Here is a 19,420-nt window from a genome sequence, read left to right as displayed (position 1 = left end):
CAGCAAGGCCATCTTCTCTCTGTCAGTGTAACATTTAAAGGGAAACCTGCTAAATCCCTTGGTAACATCCAATTATTCAATGTTAGCAGAAAAAGATAAAAGAAACATCCATTTTAGAGGGGTGATTGGGCCAGAATCTTGTCCACTTAAAGTTTATGTCTCACCGTAATGCCGGGCTTGGGAGGGAGTAGCTTTTTTCTCTGCACTAAAGATGAACACAAATCCTCCCCCATCATCCTACTCACTGTTAGACCAGAATAGAAGGTTGAAGAAGACCTGACAGGTTTGTGGGCAAGGAAATAGTATACAGAGAGTAAAACCGGCCACAGGGTTTAGCTGCTGTAACTTCAAACCTCACTTCTAAAAGCCCGTGGTTGTTATCACCCCAAGACACGGGCCCTTCAGAGTGCAGCCCCAGAGGGTCCCCACCTGGCAGGAGGAGGATATCCCATCTCCTACCTAAAGCCCACTAGCCTTTATCCTCCAGTGTCCGCTGAAGCTTAAAATGTGGCATACCATAGACCCTGTAAAAATAGACTGAATCACTCAACTTTGCTTCCACCAGTACAAACATTAAGACGAGTTTTAACACCATCCTTTGTCTCATGATGGGAATTATCCCTGTGTACTCCTCTTGACTTCTGTGTCTTCCTTTTCCATAGTTTTTACGTTGCACCACTTTGAGATGCACTTTTACTGGCTTTGTGAACATTCTGTGGATCATCATGATTAGGGATCCTAAGCCAATGCAGAAACCCAAATATTTCCATTTAATTTATCCACAGCATGTACTGATCAGCAAAAATTGAGTGGAACTTCCTGGAACTGTACCTATACCGGATGCTCTTGCAGAGTGGTTACAAATACAAAGGTAGGGCATCGGGCTGACTTGGATTAGAATCCTGTCTCTGTCATTTCCTAGCTTCAGGTCTTTAGCTTTGGCGTCTTGACAAGGCACTTCACTACAGTGAGCCTCAGTACCCCCATCTAGGATATGAGGATGATAATGTAACCGCAGAACTGGGTCCTATCCTGTTTCTAACAAGACCCAGAACCAAAGTTTAAACCTTGGATACACCACCTATCAGTAATACTTGTGAAACACCACTCACAAGTAATGCTTGTGAACCCTTAATTGCTACCCCTTAAAGCCCCATGCAGAATCCTGGATGAGAAAGGCAGATTTGAACCTTGCCTCCTGTCTTTTCACCAGTCAACTGGCAAATAAAGCTCTTCTTTTCTCAAAAGCCAGTGCCATAGTTTGGCTTCTATGTGTGGCGGGCAGTGGACCCTTGTTCGGTAACAATAGTACCATCTACAAGGATTATTTGGGGGGCGGGGCGCGGGTTAAAGGACAGACAGAATGTGAAAAGGCTGGCACTCAGCAAGCACTTGATAAATATTAACTGCTATTGTATCACCCCACTGGCCAAAATACTCCATATTACCCCTGATACTTGGACATGCTCTAACAATCTAACAGGCACCCGGGACTTGTCTATTTATTTTTATTCCACTGTTTAATTCTCCCATGAATTATATAAGCTCAGTTATTATATATTCTAATGAAGTAGTAAGGCACAATGTTCCTTTAAACAATTATATGCAGTCAGGCCTGAGTACCTGGGAGACACAAATGTCAACAGTTTTAGAACAGAACTCATCTGCAGATTACAGAAGGTCTTCCCCGCTGCTGTCACTCTGCAGACAAGCATTTCAGAGCTGGCTCCATGCTACCCACCCCCACCCCTGCCACCCAGTGGCACCAGAATCTCCAGAGGAAGCTTAAACAAAACAACAGATTCCTATGCCTGTACCCCAAATTTCAGATTCAGAAGGTTGGAGGCAAAGCCCACAAAGCTCTCCATTTGGAAAGTTCCCCGGGTGACGTACAGTTGACACTTGAACAACATGTGATTTGGGGAGCCACCCCAGTTTACTTGAAAATTCACAAATAACTTTTGACACCCCCCAAACTTAACTATACTCTGCCCTTCAGAGCCACAGGTTTTACACCCACAGACACAGACTCAGCCAACTTTGGATTGAAAACAAAATTTTGATCTGAGATTGGAAATCTGTGGATGCAGAGGGCCAGCTGTACTAATAATAGCCTGCTGTTGATCATACTTCCCACTAACATAAACAGTAATAAGTGTTTTGTGTGTTATATGTATTATATACTGTATTCTTACAATAAAGTAAGGTGAAGAAAATGTTTGTAAGAAAAACCTAAGGAATAGAAAACCCATTTACAGCACTTACTGAAAAAACTCATGTGTAAAAACTCATGGACTCATGTTGTTCAAGGGCCAACCGCACACGTGCACAACCAGGCCCTGAGCTGCCCGTGTAGTACATCATCAGTTTTTAATTGGACCTGATCAGCTGAAAGTAGTGAAACCATGGTTAAAGTGCTCCTTTTTTTAGACCCTCAAATTAGTGATTAGGTGGGTGCTGAGTTTTACAAAAAAGCATTCCTCGGGAGTGATCATGGCTTAAGAGGCGTCGGCTTTCCCCAGGCTGTGGATGGCCATGTTGTCCAGCACTTCCTTCTCCTTGCTGCTGGGTCTCACTGCGTTGTTCAGCATCGCTCTGCACACCTTCACCACTGGAACAGAATGCCCTCTGGCCCAAGATGCTGGTATGGAGCCAAAGAATTTTCTCACCAGCCATTCGGCTGGGCGAGATTCTTGCCTATCACATAACAGAATTCTAAAGAGAAAAAAATAAGTAAATAAAAAGCAGCGTGAGAGATGGAAAATCGCATTCAGACCATAGAAAGTATGAAGAACTAAGCTACGTCTCCCCAAAATTCATGTTGAAACCCCATCCCCCAGTGTGATTGTATTTGAGGACAGTGCCTTTAGGAAGGTGATTAAGGTTAGTTTTGGTCATAAGGGTGGGGCCGTAATCTGATAAGACTGGTGTCCTTACAGAAGAGGAAGAGATATCTGAGATCTCTGCCCCCCCCCCCCAACACACACACACACACAGAGGAAAGCTCTGTGAGACACAGACGGGCGGCCATCTACGAGCCAGGAAGGGATGCCTCACCAGACACTGACCCCCCTGGCACCTTGATCTTGGACTTCTAGTCTCTGGGACTGTGAGAAAATGAATTTCTGTTGTTTAAGCCACCCAGTGTGAGGTGTTATGCTGTTTTGGCAGCCTGAACAGACGAACACAGTGGGTAAAAGGTTTTCTCTGGTGCGTGAATAAGATTTTTAAAAAGAAGGCAGCAAAAGGTACCCAGGAAATTCTACACTATTCTGAACTCGGCACCACTGACTTTGTACCCCCTCCTTCAGAGCCAAAAGGTGGGCTCTTCAGAGAATAATCCACCTCCAGCCAACTTCTTTAATGTCTTAGATATCTTAGTAGTCAGCCTCTTCTAATGAAAAACTCCCTTCTAGGGATTAACCCACAGTGGTGTACTCTAAGGCCGTAAGAAACTCACCCAGGCCTAAATATCGAGTAACGGTCAAATTTTAATTCTCCCACTCTATCTTCTACTTCTCCCTGTTAAAAAAAAACAAACAAACCACATTTTTAGTATTGAATCAAGACCAACTTATTAGAATGCTTATGAGAGAATACCTTGGGGTTTTGAAGATAATCTGCTTCTATGGGTCTCAACAGAACCAACCCTTAAACAACACAGATTCAAACTGCATGGGTCCACTGGATTTTCTCAATAGACTCACACAGTTCAAACACACATTTTTCAAGGGTCACTCTGATGCTTTAAGGAAATGCACCATCCACGTATGTGGAGGGCCAACTGTAGTTACACATGGATTTTTGACTGGTGGGAGGCCAGCACCTCTAAGCCCCATCTTGTTCAAGAATCCACTGTACTTGCAAATACCCTTATCTAGATTTTTAGATTCCAAAGAGTCTGGGAAGTTAAAGCAGAGGCTGTTCAATCCTAATATGCAGTAGGATTAAAAAAAAAAAAAAAAGATGTACTGAATGAATGAATGTCTGCATAGTCACTGAGCCTCTCATCTGACCGACATTAAAATAGATCCAGAGAGAACAAGTGACATGTTAGGAGTTCAACCATAAGAGAATAAGTGCCCCTTAGTCCAAAATTGATGTTACAGGCTGGCAGACAGTAACCTTTTTGGTTTCCAGGTAATTCCAGTGGGTCAGAAGACGGACCCACTGACCCTCTCTGCAGCTCATTTCCTAACAAAGCCCACCAAATGTTACGAGGCAGAGAGATTACATCTAGATGATGCTTTAAATCATATTTGCTAAATGAACCAGGCATCTCTATGAACAGAAATGCCAGAGGAGCTCAGTCACAGGGACCTCTAATACCTGAAGGACTGCCAAATTAAGCAGCATGCTCTCCTCCTCCTCCTCCTCAGCCTGCTCATACCATTCATTTGGCACTGAACCTGTCACATCCTACAATCCTACACAGCTTTTTAAATACATTTTTTAATTAATGTTTTTTTAGTATATTCACAGAGCTGTGCCACCTTTACTCACAATCTTAGAATATGTCATCACCCCAAAAAGGAACCCAGTACCAAGTAGCACTCACTCCCATCCCTGCCCTCTGAGCCCCAGGCAACCACTCACCTTCTTGTCTCTACAGATTTGCCTATTCTGGACATTTCATATAAACGGAATCATTCACATTGTGGACTTGTGTGACTGGCCTCTGTCATTTAGCATAATGTTTTCAAGGTTCACCCATGTTGTAGCACATATCATTCCTTTCTGTAGTTGAATGATATATTTTCTATGTGTATACCACATTTTATCCATCTGTTCATTAGCTGATGGATATTTGGTCTGTTTCCACTCTAGCTCTTAGGAATAATGCTTCTATGAACATTCAGATACAAGTTTCTATGTGGACAGTGTTCTTAGCTTTTTACAAAGATGTGTCTTTACAAAGATGTGTCTTTGTAAAAAGCTAAGAACACTGTCCCAGCAGTGTGTGTAAGAGTTGACACAGCAGGCTGAAGCTACTATCTTAAAAAAAAAAAAAAAAAAAAAAAAAAGCTTGCTTGCAAAGTTGGCCTTTGGCTTAGGAACTTGGGTTTCAGGAGTGTTCCCATCATTACCTGACTGATATGGGTAGTTTACTGTGCCCAAACTATTTGTACAAACAAAGTGGTTTATGCAGAACACTTGCTTTGCTGCTGGAAGTCCTTAATTTTGTCTAAGCTGAGGGTGCCTACGTGACTGGCCCCTTAAAAACCCTGGACTCTGGAGCTCAGGCGGAGTCCTCTAGTGGACAGTTCTCACTGCAGCAGAAACTAAGCACGTGCAGCCCCGCCGGGAGAGAACTCTTGGAAGCCTGCACCTAGTCTCCTCCAGACCTCACTCCGTGCACTTTACTGACTTCGCTTTACATCCTTTCACTGTAATAAATCACAGCAGGAGGATAACTGTATTCTGAGTCCTGTGAGACCTTCTAGCAAATTACCACACTTAAGGGTCCTCCAAAACAAACATATTATAAATTTCTGGAGGACAAGAACCCCACACAATAGTAAAAGAATCATCAACTTTGGAAAAGTTTAAGAATCACTGCCTCAAAGTCTCCTCTCATGTTAAGATTCCATGCTGATTCCAAGACCAGAGCTGCCCTATCTCATTTTACGATGACTATCTAGATAATCAACAGGGAGCAAGACACAGAAAATTATCTTTCAAATCTCTCCTGTTTACTACAGATATCCCTGCAAAAAACAGCCCCTGTAGCTATAAAAATGTGTAATATAATGCACTTACTGCATTTTTGGATTATTTAGCATTCTGTTATTTAGTACTGCCAATTACTCCGAATACTCCAGTATATATAGAAGAAATATGTACAAACCTTAACTTGCAGATAAAAAAAACTGCTCGACTTATCCGCTCCCTTAGAGGACAGCAAGTTGAAATGCTTGCACCCTCCAGCTTTTGCCAGCTCTGCAGATTTCAGGACATAATCTCGATCGACACGCACAAACCCCTCCTGAGAGGGAAAAGAAGGTGAGTTATTTCCAAAAAGCTGTACGTTCATCTTAAAGATTACTACTCAGCTTGGGTGGCAGGCCAGGAGGCCTCACAGGGGTGGGCAGGGGGTGGGGGCGGGAAGCAGGGTCTAAATAAAACCATTGCATCCAGGTAATATGTGAGTGTTAGGCTCAGGCCCTGGGAAGGGCCCCGAGTGTCAGCCTCAGGATAGATGACCAGCATTAGGAGCAAGGCCAGACTGAAAAATCAAAGGCGATGGGTGAACTGGGTTGTTTTTTTTCCCCCTGGTTTAAAAAAATTAAGTAAAAGTGAAAAAACAAACAAAATGACATTGAAACACAGACACCAAACAAATTGGCAAGGAGCAAGAGGAACAATAAGACCAGGCTGTGAAACTGCTTTTAGTCACCCATTTGTCTTTTAATAACATTACAATGTCCCAGCCCCCACTCTGTTTTCTCTGGTTTTTCTGCATCCACCCTAACGTGGTAGGGTCTCACAGCAGGCTGGGAACACTACCCAGGCACTATGAGAATAGTCTATTTAATCCCATTTTTGCATATGTTTTACAACATACTTTACATATTAGCAAAAAGTGCATCCTCAGTTTTTTTTACTGACAGGGGTACAATCAAGGATGTTTGGAGACCCCAGTCTAGACTCTGTCTAGTGAGGGTAGTGGTTGGGTCTTTCTTCCAAATTTTCATCTCAGCATTAAGTACCTCCCCAGCTCATGGTAGGTGCTCCAAAAATACTTGAACGTATAAATTAAAGTCCAATGAAAGCGGAGAAAAGGCAAATCCAATTATAAAAGAAAAGAACTAAGAGGCAATAAAAGGAAGAGGGGAGAGGATGACGCACACAACAGAATACAGACTCATTTCCTGGGCCTCACTGAAGGACATGGGCCTATCCCCAGACAAGGGAATTCCAGTAGCAGCGTTTCTTGGGACCACCAAATACCTAGCATCCTCAGACCCAAGACATCCGAAGAGGAGTCTAAAATCTACTAAAGCTGAACCCCATAGGTGCCCACCATTATGTAAATGAGGTTTTATATCATGAGGATTCTAAATCTGAAGGTTGATTACTGCCCCAATGATTTTTTAAATTAAAAATTTGCCCTATGGTAGTTACAGGCCCTAAATGGTTTATTTCATATGGAGATGTGTATCCTTCACAGATGTGTGGCCCGAGGAAACATCACATCGAACCCCCTCACTACGAAGACGTGAAAGCAAGGTCCAGTGGTCCTGGGAACTGCTGGCTAATAAGGGAGCTGAGAGCAGAGTGCAAACTGTGCCCACCAGTTCCTCTTCATCTCACACTACCTCTAGTCGACAAAAATGACTCATTCATACTTGGGGTGGGCAGAGCAATGGCCCCTCCAAGACGTCCACTTCCTAATCCCCGCCCCTGTGAGTATGTTAGGTTACACAGTGAAGATACACATATGGTGGCCAAAACGGAGAGAGGGGTTGAGGGGATAGGTGAAAAAGTGGAAGGGATTAAGATGTTCAAGTTGCCAGATATGAAAACAGTCACAGGATGTAAAGTACAGCATGGGAATATAGTCAATGACATTGTAATAACCACGTATGGTATCTGGTAGGTACTAGACTTATCAGAGTGATCACTTCGTAAGTTTGTAAATGTCTAATCACTGCACTGTACATCTTAAACAAATATAAAATTGTATGTCAACTGTAACTGAACTTTTTTTTAAAGAATAAAAGGGGAGCCCTGGCTGCCATAGCTCAGTGGATTGAACACAGGCTGCGAACCAAAGTGTCCCAGGTTTGATTCCCAGTCAGGGCACATGCCTGGGTTGCAGGCCACAGCCCCCAGCAACCGCACATTGATGTTTCTCTCTCTCTCTCTCTTTCTCCCTCCCTTCCCTCTCTAAAAATAAATTAAAAAAATAAAATCTTAAAAAAAGAATTTCTTTTAAAAAAAGAATAAAAGGGGAAATTAAGATTATAGGTGGAATTAAGGTTACTACTCAATCAATCAGCTGGCCTAAAAATAAAATTATTCTGTATCATCTAACTGGGCCAAAGTAATAACAAGAGTCCTTCAAAGCAGAAAAGAGAAGCAGAAGAGATTAGAGTTCAGCAATGTGAGAAGCACTTGATTGCCCCATGGCTGGCCTTAAAGATGACCGTGAACCAAGGAGTGTGGGTGACCTTGAAAAGCTAGACAGGGTAACGAGATGGATTCTCCCCTAGAGCAAATCCCCTTTTATCTCAGCAAAGCCCACGGTGGGCTTCTAACTTACAGAACTGCAAGATTATACGACTATGCTGTTTGAAGCCATTAAATCTGAGGCAGTTTGTTACAGCAGCCATAGAAAACTAATACGGAATTCAAGTTTCAAACAATAGCCCCAAGCATAGAAGAAAATTGAACAGATTATAAGTACAGAGCTTGATGAATTTTCATAAACTGAACATGACCCATCAACCAGTTCCTAAACCAAGAAATAGAACTTGGGGGTAAGTTACTCTTGCCCCCAAAGCCTCTCTGGTCCTCCCTTCTCATCCCGCGCAGTCCAGCCGCAGCCACCTGCAGGGCAGTGCTATTTTCCTGCCTCACTTTAGGGAATAGAAACCTCACTCTTAACGAGTGAATCAGCACCATCTCCTTTTGTGCCCTGTCCTTGGACATTCTGCCTTAACTGACCCAAACTTATGCCGTCGCTTTTTTAAATCAGTGTGGAGCAAGCCAATTTTAATTCTCAGCACGTCCCGAGAAGGGATGTGATTCTCCTCTGAGCCATTTTCTGAAATGAGATTTTATATGTGCTGAAAGTGTGCCAAGAAAAACAATCCAAAACTACATAGAAAAATTCCAAAAACACTCAATTTCTCTTCCATGTCTATTTCTTCTCCTCATTCCAATTCACCAGAACTCTGATTTTAATAACAGGTTCATTATTCATAATAAAATGACACAGTTGACTAGTGAAATAAATCCCTTTTTGCTGTTGCTGTGGTTTTAGCACTATTTCTTGGAAGGTGCATTAAAGTTGTCTCTGTTAAAATGCTTTTCTTTCATCAGTTTCTTTAAAAACAAGGGGAGATTCAGCCAATCACAAGTCTCTAGACCGACGCTGTCTCTCTCTCTTAATCCAGGGCCAGCAAAGGGATAATTTGATTAAATTGAAACCCTAATTTATTTGGCTTTAGTTCTGGATCAACCTCTCCTTAATAGAGTGCTGTCGGCTCCAATTGTTTGATGGAAATTAAAGTGACATGAATACCATGGGACTTTTCCAATCTGATTAGTCAGCGAAGGCACATCAATACCACCCCAGCCATCAGACGCTGGCGTCCTTCCTTTCACCGGCCTCACTAAGGACTGACACCGGCTCCTTGAAGGAGGAGCACCCACGCTGCTGCGGAGACCCCGGCGCTCAGCCCATCATCCCCGCTCAATGGGCCCGGGTGACAAGGTGCCCACACCTTTCTCCATCGCTGTGCTCCGGACAAAGCTAAATATTGTTTTATTGGCAATCAATGGCTGTTAATCCAAACCGATTTCACAAATCCTCTGAGCCCTCAAGCTGATTATAAATACGCATTTTCCAAGCACACAAATTTTGAATTTCATTTCCCCAACCCTGATGCGTGCCCTTTCAGCTGGTGAATGAAACTCAAAAGCAAAGGGGTCAATGGCTTTCAAGGACTTAGAAACCAAACATAAACGTGAATCCTGCTGACTGACTCAGAGGTATCAACACACATCAATACTTTTTTTGGAGTGAGGAAGAGTCCATTTATACATAGAAAGCAGATATCTTTAAAATTTTATTATTAACACCTTTTCTTATTCTCTAGCTGCTCAAATAAAAAATAATAGAAAAACAAACTAAAACAAACTACTCCATATCCCAGAAACACTGTTTTTGGAAAAACTGTATATTTTCCCTAACCATAGGGCAGGAGAAAAGACATCTCTTCTGAGGGCATGAAGTCTGTTATGCTACTGTGTCTTTATCATTCTGCAGTCTCTGTATCCTACTCCAAGCTAGGAATCAGAATTCCTTCTAAAAAGGGAATTGATTAAATAAGTTCCCACCGTAAATTCCCTTTCCCAAGACCCATTTGGATGAGTAAACACAATGTAATACGACTCAGCAGAGATATCTTCATATACTCCACAAATATCTAGGAAGACAAATTCTCCAATTACTCTTTTTTTCAATCCTCACCTGAGGACATTTTTTTCATTGCTTTTAGAGAGGGAAAGTGTGGGGTGGGGGGTAGAGAGAGAGAGAAACATTGGTTAGTTGCCTCCCATATGTCTTCCAAAAGGGGATCAAACCTGCAACCTAGGTCTGTGCCTTGACCAGTGATCGAACCTGCAACCTTTCGGTCCATGGGACTACGCTCCAACCAACTGAGCCACACTGGCCAGGGTTCCAATTACCCTTTACTCAAGTCTTACTAAAATCCAAAGCTACTAAGTATTTCTTCTAATCTTCTTTACCAATGCTTGAAAACTGGGAACACTCTGGCTTAAGAACACCTCATCCATATCCAACAAGGTATTTTGGCAATGACTGATACGACAAGCAAGCGTGCCAAAATGACTCAAGGTCAGGGGGAAGCTTTTCCAAAAAGGGCAGATCTATCATCCTGTAAAGGGTCATACTTAGCCATATTTCTGCTTCAGATTCTTTCTCCCTTATCCCAACCTTATAAATTAGACTAGAGATGCTGATGAACAACACATGTTATAATCTGATGCCACATTCGTTTGTCTCCTTCCTGGGGGGACATCTCTGTGTTTGATGGGGGAACCAAGATCCTGGTTAGAGGAGGAGCTCTGGGTAGAAAAATAAATTAAACCTATACTGAGGATTCATGAGTAAATCTCTATGCTCTCACAGAATTTTTCCCTTTGGGGCATTCTTGTCTCTGTGCTATGAAAGTCAAAGCACTCTGCAGGCTGAATGGGCTTCAGGGGCCCCTCCCTCCCAGACAAGGAGGTATGGCCCACAGGACCTAACCACGTACCCAAGGTCCTGCAGCTGCCTGGTGTTCAAATGGATCCCATGATCTGGGCCCCTTAAACCATCTTCGACCTTGTCACTTCACAAGTCCCTCCTAGACATCGAATAGATGTAGAATAATTGCAGTAAAAACTGCAACAGGAGTGGGCAATCTTTTCCTGTAAAGGATGAGCTAGTAAACATTTTCACATTTGCAGGCTTCTGTTGCAGTGACACAGCTCTGATGCCATGTTGTGAAAGCAGGCATACATGACAAGGTGATGAGAATAGCTATGTTCCAATAAAACTTTATGGATTACTAACACTTGAATTTCTTATATTTTCACATGCCATGACAAACTGTTCCTCTTTTCAATTTTTTAACCATTTAAAAGTGTGAAAACAGTCTTAGCTCCTGGGCTGCACAAAACCAGGTGGGCTATATTTGGCCCACAGTCTATAGTTTGCAAGCCACTGGACTAGAAGAACATGTCATTAGAATCAGAAGCCGTGAGGCTGTCATGATACCTAATAAACGTTGCAATGGCTGCACTAATCACATGAACGGCGTCATCCATTCAACAGAATCCAAGAACCTGTCCTGCTGGAGCCTGTGCATACCTACTGGGTGAGGAGGCAAACGAAGAGGTGAAACCACATCATACCACCTCAAACTGCCTATCCAAATCCTTGTCTTGACACAAGTCAAAGGCAAACACTATTCTCAGTGGCATCTTTGCTCTTCACTCCAGACCATGTAGACCTGGTTTTCTAAGGTTATTTCAACCTTCACTAGCACACAAGTTACTCATTAAAGCAAGACGAAACTATCTGGGACTGAAGTACCAGAAAAACTAACAAGTGAGGAAGACTAATTATCCCAATGCCTCCTGGAAGTAGGTCCAGCAAGAAGAGGAGAGCTGGCTGCATCAGAATCTCCCAAGGAGCCCGCTTAAAATACGGTTTCCGAGCAAGTGACCCAGTAAATATGGATTCAGGCCAACTCGGGAAGCCGCTGCATTGATCAGACAGCTGGGGCTTGAGAGTGTGAAAAGGAAGATTAGCAAATAACCAGCTACTGCTAAAGAAACGGTTTTCCGAACAGCTGAAGAAAGTTAACCTATCCCTGGCACTAGTTTCAACAGAAATCTGGGGAGACTTAATTTCATGGGTTTCAGTGTTTCCCACAAAATACTAGCCACTAGCCACTGAGCAGGAACATGGCCCTTTCTGGGAGAGAGACGGTGCCAAACCCTGGCACAGAGCTCAGAACCCAGCTGTGTCCGTGGACGTGGAAGTGGACGTGGTGGGACTGCAGAAGATTTGGAAATAGATCCCTACTGAAAGCATAAACAGAATAGGATGAAGTTCTAACCTCTAGTACCTCCGAATATGACTTTATTTGTTAATAGGGTCATTACAGATGTAATTCGTTAAGATGAGGACATACAGAATAGTGTGGTACTTAGTCCAATTTGACTAGTGTCACTATAAAAAGGAGAAATTTAGTCATAGCCACACACACAGGGAAAATACCAGGTGAAGAGACACGGGAAGAAGGCAGCCGTCTCTCAGTCAAGGAGAGAAGCCTGGACAAACTCTTCCTCACAGCCGTCAGAAGGAACCGACCCCGCCGCACCCGGATCTCACTCAGACTTCCAGCGTCCAGAACTGGGAGGCAGTACATTTCTGTTGTGTAAACCACCCTGGTTATGGTGCTTTATTTTAACAGCCCTGGAAAATACTGTAGGTCACAGGGGGGAAAGCTGGCTGCTTTGAGGGTTTTAACCCTGAGACAAAAACCCTGATTTTCTTTAGCTTTCTGTACCGGAATCTCAGATTGCTGAGGCAAAAGGCGGGGTGTCCCAGTTACAAAATGGTGACAGAATGGCCTGAGGCAGAGCTGCCACCACCAGCTCTGCAGGATCCGCCTGAGGAAATCTTTCCACACAGAAGGCTGCCGACCCAGAGCACCAGGTGGAGTGAGCTTGGAAATCCCCGGGCCCGTCAAAATGTGATTACCCAGCCACTTGTGAATTCTCACCTCTTTTAAATTGCCTAAAGTTATCACAACCTCCAAAGTTTATATTGTGTCCAATCTAAATTAGTCTAAAAAAAAAAAAGACTCTGGAGGAAATGTCACCTTTCTGTCAGTATCATCTTAAACCATTTAAACCCTAACTCATTTCTGAGACTATTTAGCTCACCAGTCTCCTGCTTACTAAAAAATATTCTAAATAGCAAAGACACCCAATGCCTCTGATTAAAATTGCATTACACGACGTGGATGCAACAAAGCAATTTATACTCTCCCTAGAGCTCCCTATGAGCTTCGCTTTTATGTCACGGAAATCAGCTGCTCCATGCCTAATGCAGTGTTTGCTTGCTTGTCTTGTTTTGCTGAGTCACCACCAAAACCAGGCTGGCATTTCAGACAAAACAAAACTTTTTCAGTGCTTTTGGAGGGCACACAGCTTGTGACTGTCCCTGGGGCAAAACGGACAGCACTAGCCACTGAGCAGGAACATGAGCCTTTCTGGGAGAGAGACTGTGCCAAACACTGGCACAGAGCTCAGAACCCAGCTGTATCCAAAGTGGACATGGTAGAACTGCAGAAGATTTGGAAATAGATCCCTACTGAAAGCATAAATAGAACTGAATAGAAGAATAGAATTATTCTTTGGTTCATCAGGAGAAATACAGCTGAGGCTAACTCCTTGGTTGGCATACACGAACAGTTCCTAAGCACGTGTTCTCCTGATGATTCCAAAGCACGGGCTGTTTATAACCTTGGGGTAAGCCCCCAGGGCAGCACGATGGTCCTACATAGTTAACAGACACGTTTAGCTCCAACAAGTAAATTCTGCTGGAGGGACAAAGTATAGTCAAAGTATAAGGTAAACGAGCTAGATGAACACTTGCCCAAGATCTATGGTGTAAGCTATGACTTCTAACTATGTAGTAAACTCTGACTTCTGGATAGGGGCTGATACAATTTAGAGAACCATTAAAAAGAAAACTAAAGTTGTGTTGGAACAGTGGTGCGTCAGTTGGGGCTGAATCACCGCAGGGGTTGAATCATCGCTGGAGGCTGAGTCACCCCTGGAGGCACATCAGCTGAATCGTGCCTCCGTGAGGATGCTCTGTCCCAGAAGTTTAAAGCTTGGCAGGAAAATAGGTTGAAGCAACTCACTCAAGTGAGAGAGAATGCTTTAAGTTTGAAACATTTATAAACAGAAAGAAAAAAAAAGCTTACTGCTGACAGCACGAGCCAGTTACTTTTACCGCAATGCGATGGTTTGCCTTAGCCAGGGGACAGAGTGACAGCAATGTTTACAAGACCATGTAAATATGCATGATGTCCCCAGCACACAGGCCTGCCCTCAAGGATTACTTTGAAGGAAAGATGAACTTGTTGTTGCTATTTAAAGTACAACAAAGGCTAGGGCAACAGATGAAATCTGAAATGATGAGAGCTGATTTACATTACAGCACTGCAAATGTAAAGAAAAAGTGAGCAAAAAAGGAATTTTTGACATTACTAGCCAGAGAAAATGGATAAGGATGTGTATTTCTGCCTTACCGCCCCAGCTTTTGCTTTTGTGGTGCCCAGGCAACAGAATCCAACATCGTGGCCTTGAAAGGCAGATGCGTAGTCATCCAGCTTTTCAAAATCCACCACTTCTTGATTCTAGATGACAAGGACATGGTTATATGTAACTTGACGTTATTTTTAAAAATACCCCTCTACATTTAAAGAAGAAATTACAAGACATTACTGAAGAGTCTGCCCACTTAATACCAAATTTTGCAAACACATATTCTCTCACCCAAACCCAATTAATCTGAATTCAAAATCAATAATGCACTAATACGGCCATGGCACACATAATTGGACTGGGGTGATCCAGATCTCCAAAGGCAGGTTCAATTATAATTTTCTCCATGGAGAAATGTGAAAGACCTGTCTGCGTATCACCAGAGGGAATACCAATGAGCTTACACGGTGGGGCGGCACATGGTGTTTGGTATCTCAAATGCCTAGGCTGGAGTCTGGGGCCCGCCACTTCCTACATATGTAATTCTGGCCAAGTTATTTCATCATATGCCTCAGTTTTTCAGCAGTAGAATGTAACTGATAATCTTTCCTACAGTCCAATCCATGAACCATCTGCATTAAAGTCCACCTGCAAGTGAATGCTTGATAAAAGGGTATATTCTTAGGTTTCATACTAATACTTCTGAGTCAGAAACTTCACTTTTAAAAAAAAAATCCTCACCCTAGGATATTTTGTATTGATTTGGGGAGGGGGGAGAGGGAGAGAGAGAGAGAGAGAGAAACACTGATATGAGAGAGAAACATCGATTGGTTGTATCTTGCATATGTCCTGACTAGGGATCGAACCTGCAACCTTTTGGTGTATGAGGCAATGCTCCAACCAACTGACCCACCCTGCTGGGGCAAAAACTTCACTTTTAATAAGCACCCTTGGACATTCTCATGCTCACTGAAATTTAAGAACCTTTATCTAACCTAATAAGTTTGCTGTGAAACTTAAAAAACAAAGTTTGAGTTCAGTTCCCATCCATCACCCAGGAGTTCACATAAAATGTTGCTTTTCTTCCCTACCATCAACTCTTTCAAAATATTTTTTCCGGCACTGTACGCAACCCTGAAAGGAAAATGTTTGCATAAATTGCCCGACCAAAATATGTGCCACCAAAATAGACTGTCAAAGCACAGAACTTGATTTCAGTTTCTAATTATCCAAAGTATCAGACACACCTGATAAAACTACACTGTGAAGACTATGTGTTACTGCCTAAGTCTGAGCAAAGATGTCCATTTTAAACAGAAACTTCCTGATGGACCAAAGGCATACAAAATGACATGAACACGGACCTGCAGGAGTCAAGAGCATTTATTAGTGAGACCATTTGTTATCTGGAAGTTTCCACCTGTGAAACCTGTGGGACCAAGTTCTATAATTAGGGGGTCTCAGTATTACACCATAATTTACTGAAGCTCAGACTTCAAATGCAGGGTCCAGCAGAAGTTGACGCCTGCTTGAGTGTGGTTGGTAAGGTAATAATATGAGTGTAATAATTTATAGTTTTAATTTGACATTTCACCTAAAACGTCATATGGTGTGCTTGAGTGTGCTATTGTTATGTTACAGAATTACATGCTTATTATGATTTTGTAGTAAAAGATTTTGTAATAAAAAAGGTATGGTTTGTGCCAGACCCTGTACTTAGGGAGTGTGCACCAGGCTGAAGTCCGGAGTACTGTCTGGTTAACCAGACAAGTGTAAATGAAAGTGAAAGTATAAATGAAAGTCAAGGGAAGGAATATTCTGCCTACAGACACAAGGCTGCAGCCCTGCGAAGTCAGGCAGGGCAAATTCTTACAAGTGAATAACCTTCCTCTCACTGCCAGACTGTTCCTGCTCTGAAAGGCATCTTCTGATTCACTGACATTCGTGTGGAGTGGACAGGGAGACAAAACAAGCTAAGTGGACTGTGTCTAGAACCCAGCTTCAATGACGCTGAAAACAGTGATGGTCTCTGACTGCGATTACAACTCGGGCCCAGCCTTGCAGGTGCCCGGACTGAGAGAAGACCTTTGCCCAAGTGAGATGTGGCCCACGGAGGCCTACAGTCCAGGACTCCACCTTTCAGGAAGGGCTCTCACAGGTCAGTCTTGGCCACATTCTGATCACCTCTCGCAGCCCCCACCACCACAGGCGGGCAATGTTCAACCTCTAAGCATGAAATTGGCCCACCTGGCAGAATCACAGCGTGCACATTTTGAGTCTCAGCCTAAATACCCACCACATTTTTATAAGCTTCTTCATCAAAAGTCAGCTTCCTCCGGCCAATGACTGTGACTTTGGAAAAGAGGCTCTGCTCCAGTATTTCTTTTAAGAGCGCTCGGCCGGTTTCCCCACTGGCGCCCAAAATAAAGACGGATTTGTTCTGCATCCTGAAGTCTTCCCGAAGCTTGGGCAGCGCCTCTGTCTCAGCCATGCTACTGAAATAACATCAACAGGTGCTGATTTTAGGATGTTTCAGGGATAACCTGGCTTTCCCTGGGGCACAAGGAATGTTTATTTGTCCTGAAAGAAGATGTTGTTCTTCTCCGCAGTGCCCAGGGGAAAGCACTGAGTCACCTGCAGGGAGGGTGCCAACTGAAACCCTGGTAGGGGCCACAGACTGCGGGCACCAAGAGGCCTCGTTCCCCCTTGTACCCTCGGTTCCGATCCCTCCTTCCTCTGCCCAAAGGGTGCGGGAGCCCAGCTCAGTCCCCTGAGCGGAGGGGTTACCTTGAGCCGGCCCCCGGCCCCGCGTCCTCACACCACAGCAGGAGCAGGGCGGTTACCAGCGCAGCAACCGCCGCAGCCACTGCTGCTCCAGTACTCAGCGACATGGAGCGGTGCATCCGGGCATCCCTCCTTCCCTGGGGATCCTTGTCCCCTTGCCCCTTGCAGCCCTCGTTCCCCATGTTCCGATGAGGGTCCGAGGCGGCCATGCCCACACCTACCGGGTTTCAGGTTTGGTCTTCCCGGTGCAATTGAAGTGCTGCTGACTCGCCCCGCCCATAGGGCGGGACTTGAGGGGAAATGGCATTGACAGTTCCCTCCGGAGCTTCAGTGCTGGTCACGTGAGCGGGAGAGGACGTGCGCTGCGCAGGGCAAGGTGTGACACTTGGAGTTCTCCAGGACCCTCTCCCTGGCATTCTTCTTCACCACCTGGGCTGAGCTCATCCATATCCAGGGTTTCAGCCAATACCCTTGATCTTTTTCGGTCCCCTTCTAAAACCTGTAATTTCAATTATGTATCAGACATTTTCATCTCAGCTTTACCATGTCAAAAACTTAAACCTTGCCATCGAACCACCCCAAAGGGGAATAAAATAAACCTATTCCTTGCCTCTCTTGGGTGTCACTGTCCCTATACATTTGCACACTTCTCGCCCCTTCCCTCTGGATGTCCCAGTGACCCAGAGCACAGTAATCATCCACCCAGGAAGACTCTACTCCGGGAGGCACCACATCTACCTCATTGCTTTAACCTCAGCTCTTGGGACAGTGTTTAGCCTTTAGTGGGCGCTCAAGGAAAACTTTTGCATGGATGTATTTCTATGTACTTTATATACGAGACCTGGGAGGTGAGTAAGAGAGAGGTCAACTTGTCAAACACTCTTACTTTACAAATGATGCTCAAGGATGAAGTATGGCTTGTTAAGTCTCAGGTGTGCTCTTTGATGGAGATGACATAGCAAAGGGTAAGAAAAAGAAGGAGAAAATTTGTCAAGGAACTCACGGGCAAAGGTGCCCTGCCCCCACCACCCCCATGTCCTTGCAGAGCTCATCTTTGCCATGTCCTGCCACCTCAATGGCAGCTCCCTTCTGAGGGGAATTATGTTGTGTTTTCTTTCCAACATGAGGGAAGGCAACTAGAGGACCTGAGGGTCCCATGCAGAAGACAGTGAAGGAGGAGTAGTTAGGGCAGAGGGTTTATTCAAGACATAGTGCCGGATGAGCAGGGAAACCACACCTGTCACGAGCCCTGAAAGGCAAGGAAAGGTGTAGAGATGGTGTGTTATTATCCTAGGGCTACTGTCACAAAGTACCACAAACTGGGTGGCTTACAACAGAAACTCATTCTCTCACAGCTCTGGAGGCAAGAAGTCTGAAGTCAAGGTGTCAGCAGGGCCACACGCCCTGCAGAGAGAGGCTGGCTCTAGGAGAGAATTCCTTCTTGTTCCAGTTTCTGGTGTCTCCAGGCGTTCCTTGGCTTGTGGCTGCAGAACTCCAACCTCTGCCACTGTCTTCAAATGGCCTTCTCCTCTATGCATCTGTGTCTTTTCTTTTACCTCTTATAAGGAGATTTGTCATTGGATTTAGGACCTGCCCACACAATCCAGCAAGATACCAGCTGGAGATCCTCAGCTTAACTACGTAGGTAAAGATCCTTTTGCACACAAGTTTACGTTCACAAGTTCTCAGGGTTAGGAGGCATATAGCATTTTGAGAGTCACTATTCAACCCACTACAGATGGCAAACAGGACAAATATGAGTCAAATTCGAAACGAAAGGGTTGCCTGATGAGTTCTTTGTTTAGTGGATGAAGTTGGAGCTGGAGGTAGTGTGCAGAGTGGGGACAAAGATAGAAGAGGGCTTTTGGATGAAACCCTTGCCAGATTAAGTATGGGATGAAGGCATGGACCAGAGCAGGAAAGAGGAGGAGGGAACGCATATAAAAGGCCTTATAAAATAACTAGCTGTGTACATTGGGTCAGATCCTTAGTTTTAGCCTCCTCATCTATACACTGGGGGGAAGGGAAAAGCAGCACACTGCACAGACGTATGGCTTAGTTCACATTCAGTACTGGGGGCAAAGGCAGTGTAGGCTGGTAGTTAGTGCACAGG

The 19,420-nt window shown here is 44.1% G+C and overlaps 1 protein-coding gene across 4 annotated transcripts; it reads right to left on the bottom strand.

Moving 5' to 3' along the window:
- Nucleotides 1–1,492: 1,492 nt before the first annotated feature.
- Nucleotides 1,493–17,594, bottom strand: HTATIP2 (HIV-1 Tat interactive protein 2). 4 transcript variants are annotated; one of them, XM_045825387.1, is made up of 6 exons: nucleotides 17,529–17,594; nucleotides 16,820–17,015; nucleotides 14,568–14,675; nucleotides 5,849–5,986; nucleotides 3,461–3,522; nucleotides 1,493–2,715 (listed from the first exon to the last, which is right to left on the bottom strand). In XM_045825387.1, exons 1-6 carry the CDS (start codon nucleotides 17,585–17,587, stop codon nucleotides 2,499–2,501), a joined length of 780 nt encoding a protein of 259 aa, XP_045681343.1. In that variant the 5' UTR covers nucleotides 17,588–17,594; the 3' UTR covers nucleotides 1,493–2,498. The 4 variants fall into 4 exon arrangements, with proteins under 4 accessions (XP_045681343.1, XP_045681342.1, XP_045681340.1 ...); XM_045825386.1 differs by having other exon boundaries at nucleotides 16,820–17,018; nucleotides 17,529–17,591; XM_045825384.1 differs by lacking the exon at nucleotides 17,529–17,594 and adding an exon at nucleotides 17,311–17,518 and having other exon boundaries at nucleotides 16,820–17,018.
- Between the last annotated feature and the right edge of the window lie 1,826 nt (nucleotides 17,595–19,420).

This window comes from Phyllostomus hastatus, unplaced genomic scaffold, assembly GCF_019186645.2.
Source record: "Phyllostomus hastatus isolate PE091 unplaced genomic scaffold, TTU_PhHast_1.1 phas_scaffold_585, whole genome shotgun sequence".
NCBI classification, from domain to species: Eukaryota; Metazoa; Chordata; class Mammalia; order Chiroptera; family Phyllostomidae; genus Phyllostomus; species Phyllostomus hastatus.
This window is presented reverse-complemented; position numbering and strand designations above follow the sequence as displayed.

What these genes read in the sequence shown, in the direction of transcription:
- HTATIP2 (XM_045825384.1), bottom strand. Translation starts at nt 17,516, where the DNA reads ATGGCCGCCTCGGACCCTCATCGGAACATGGGGAACGAGGGCTGCAAG. An exon ending in GGGCCGGGGGCCGGCTCAAG is followed by an intron (nt 17,019 to 17,310) that starts GTAACCCCTCCG and finishes ATGTTATTTCAG; the next exon opens with TAGCATGGCTGAGACAGAGG. An exon ending in TTTTTTATCTGCAAGTTAAG is followed by an intron (nt 3,523 to 5,848) that starts GTTTGTACATAT and finishes TTTTTTTAACAG; the next exon opens with GGAGAAGTAGAAGATAGAGT.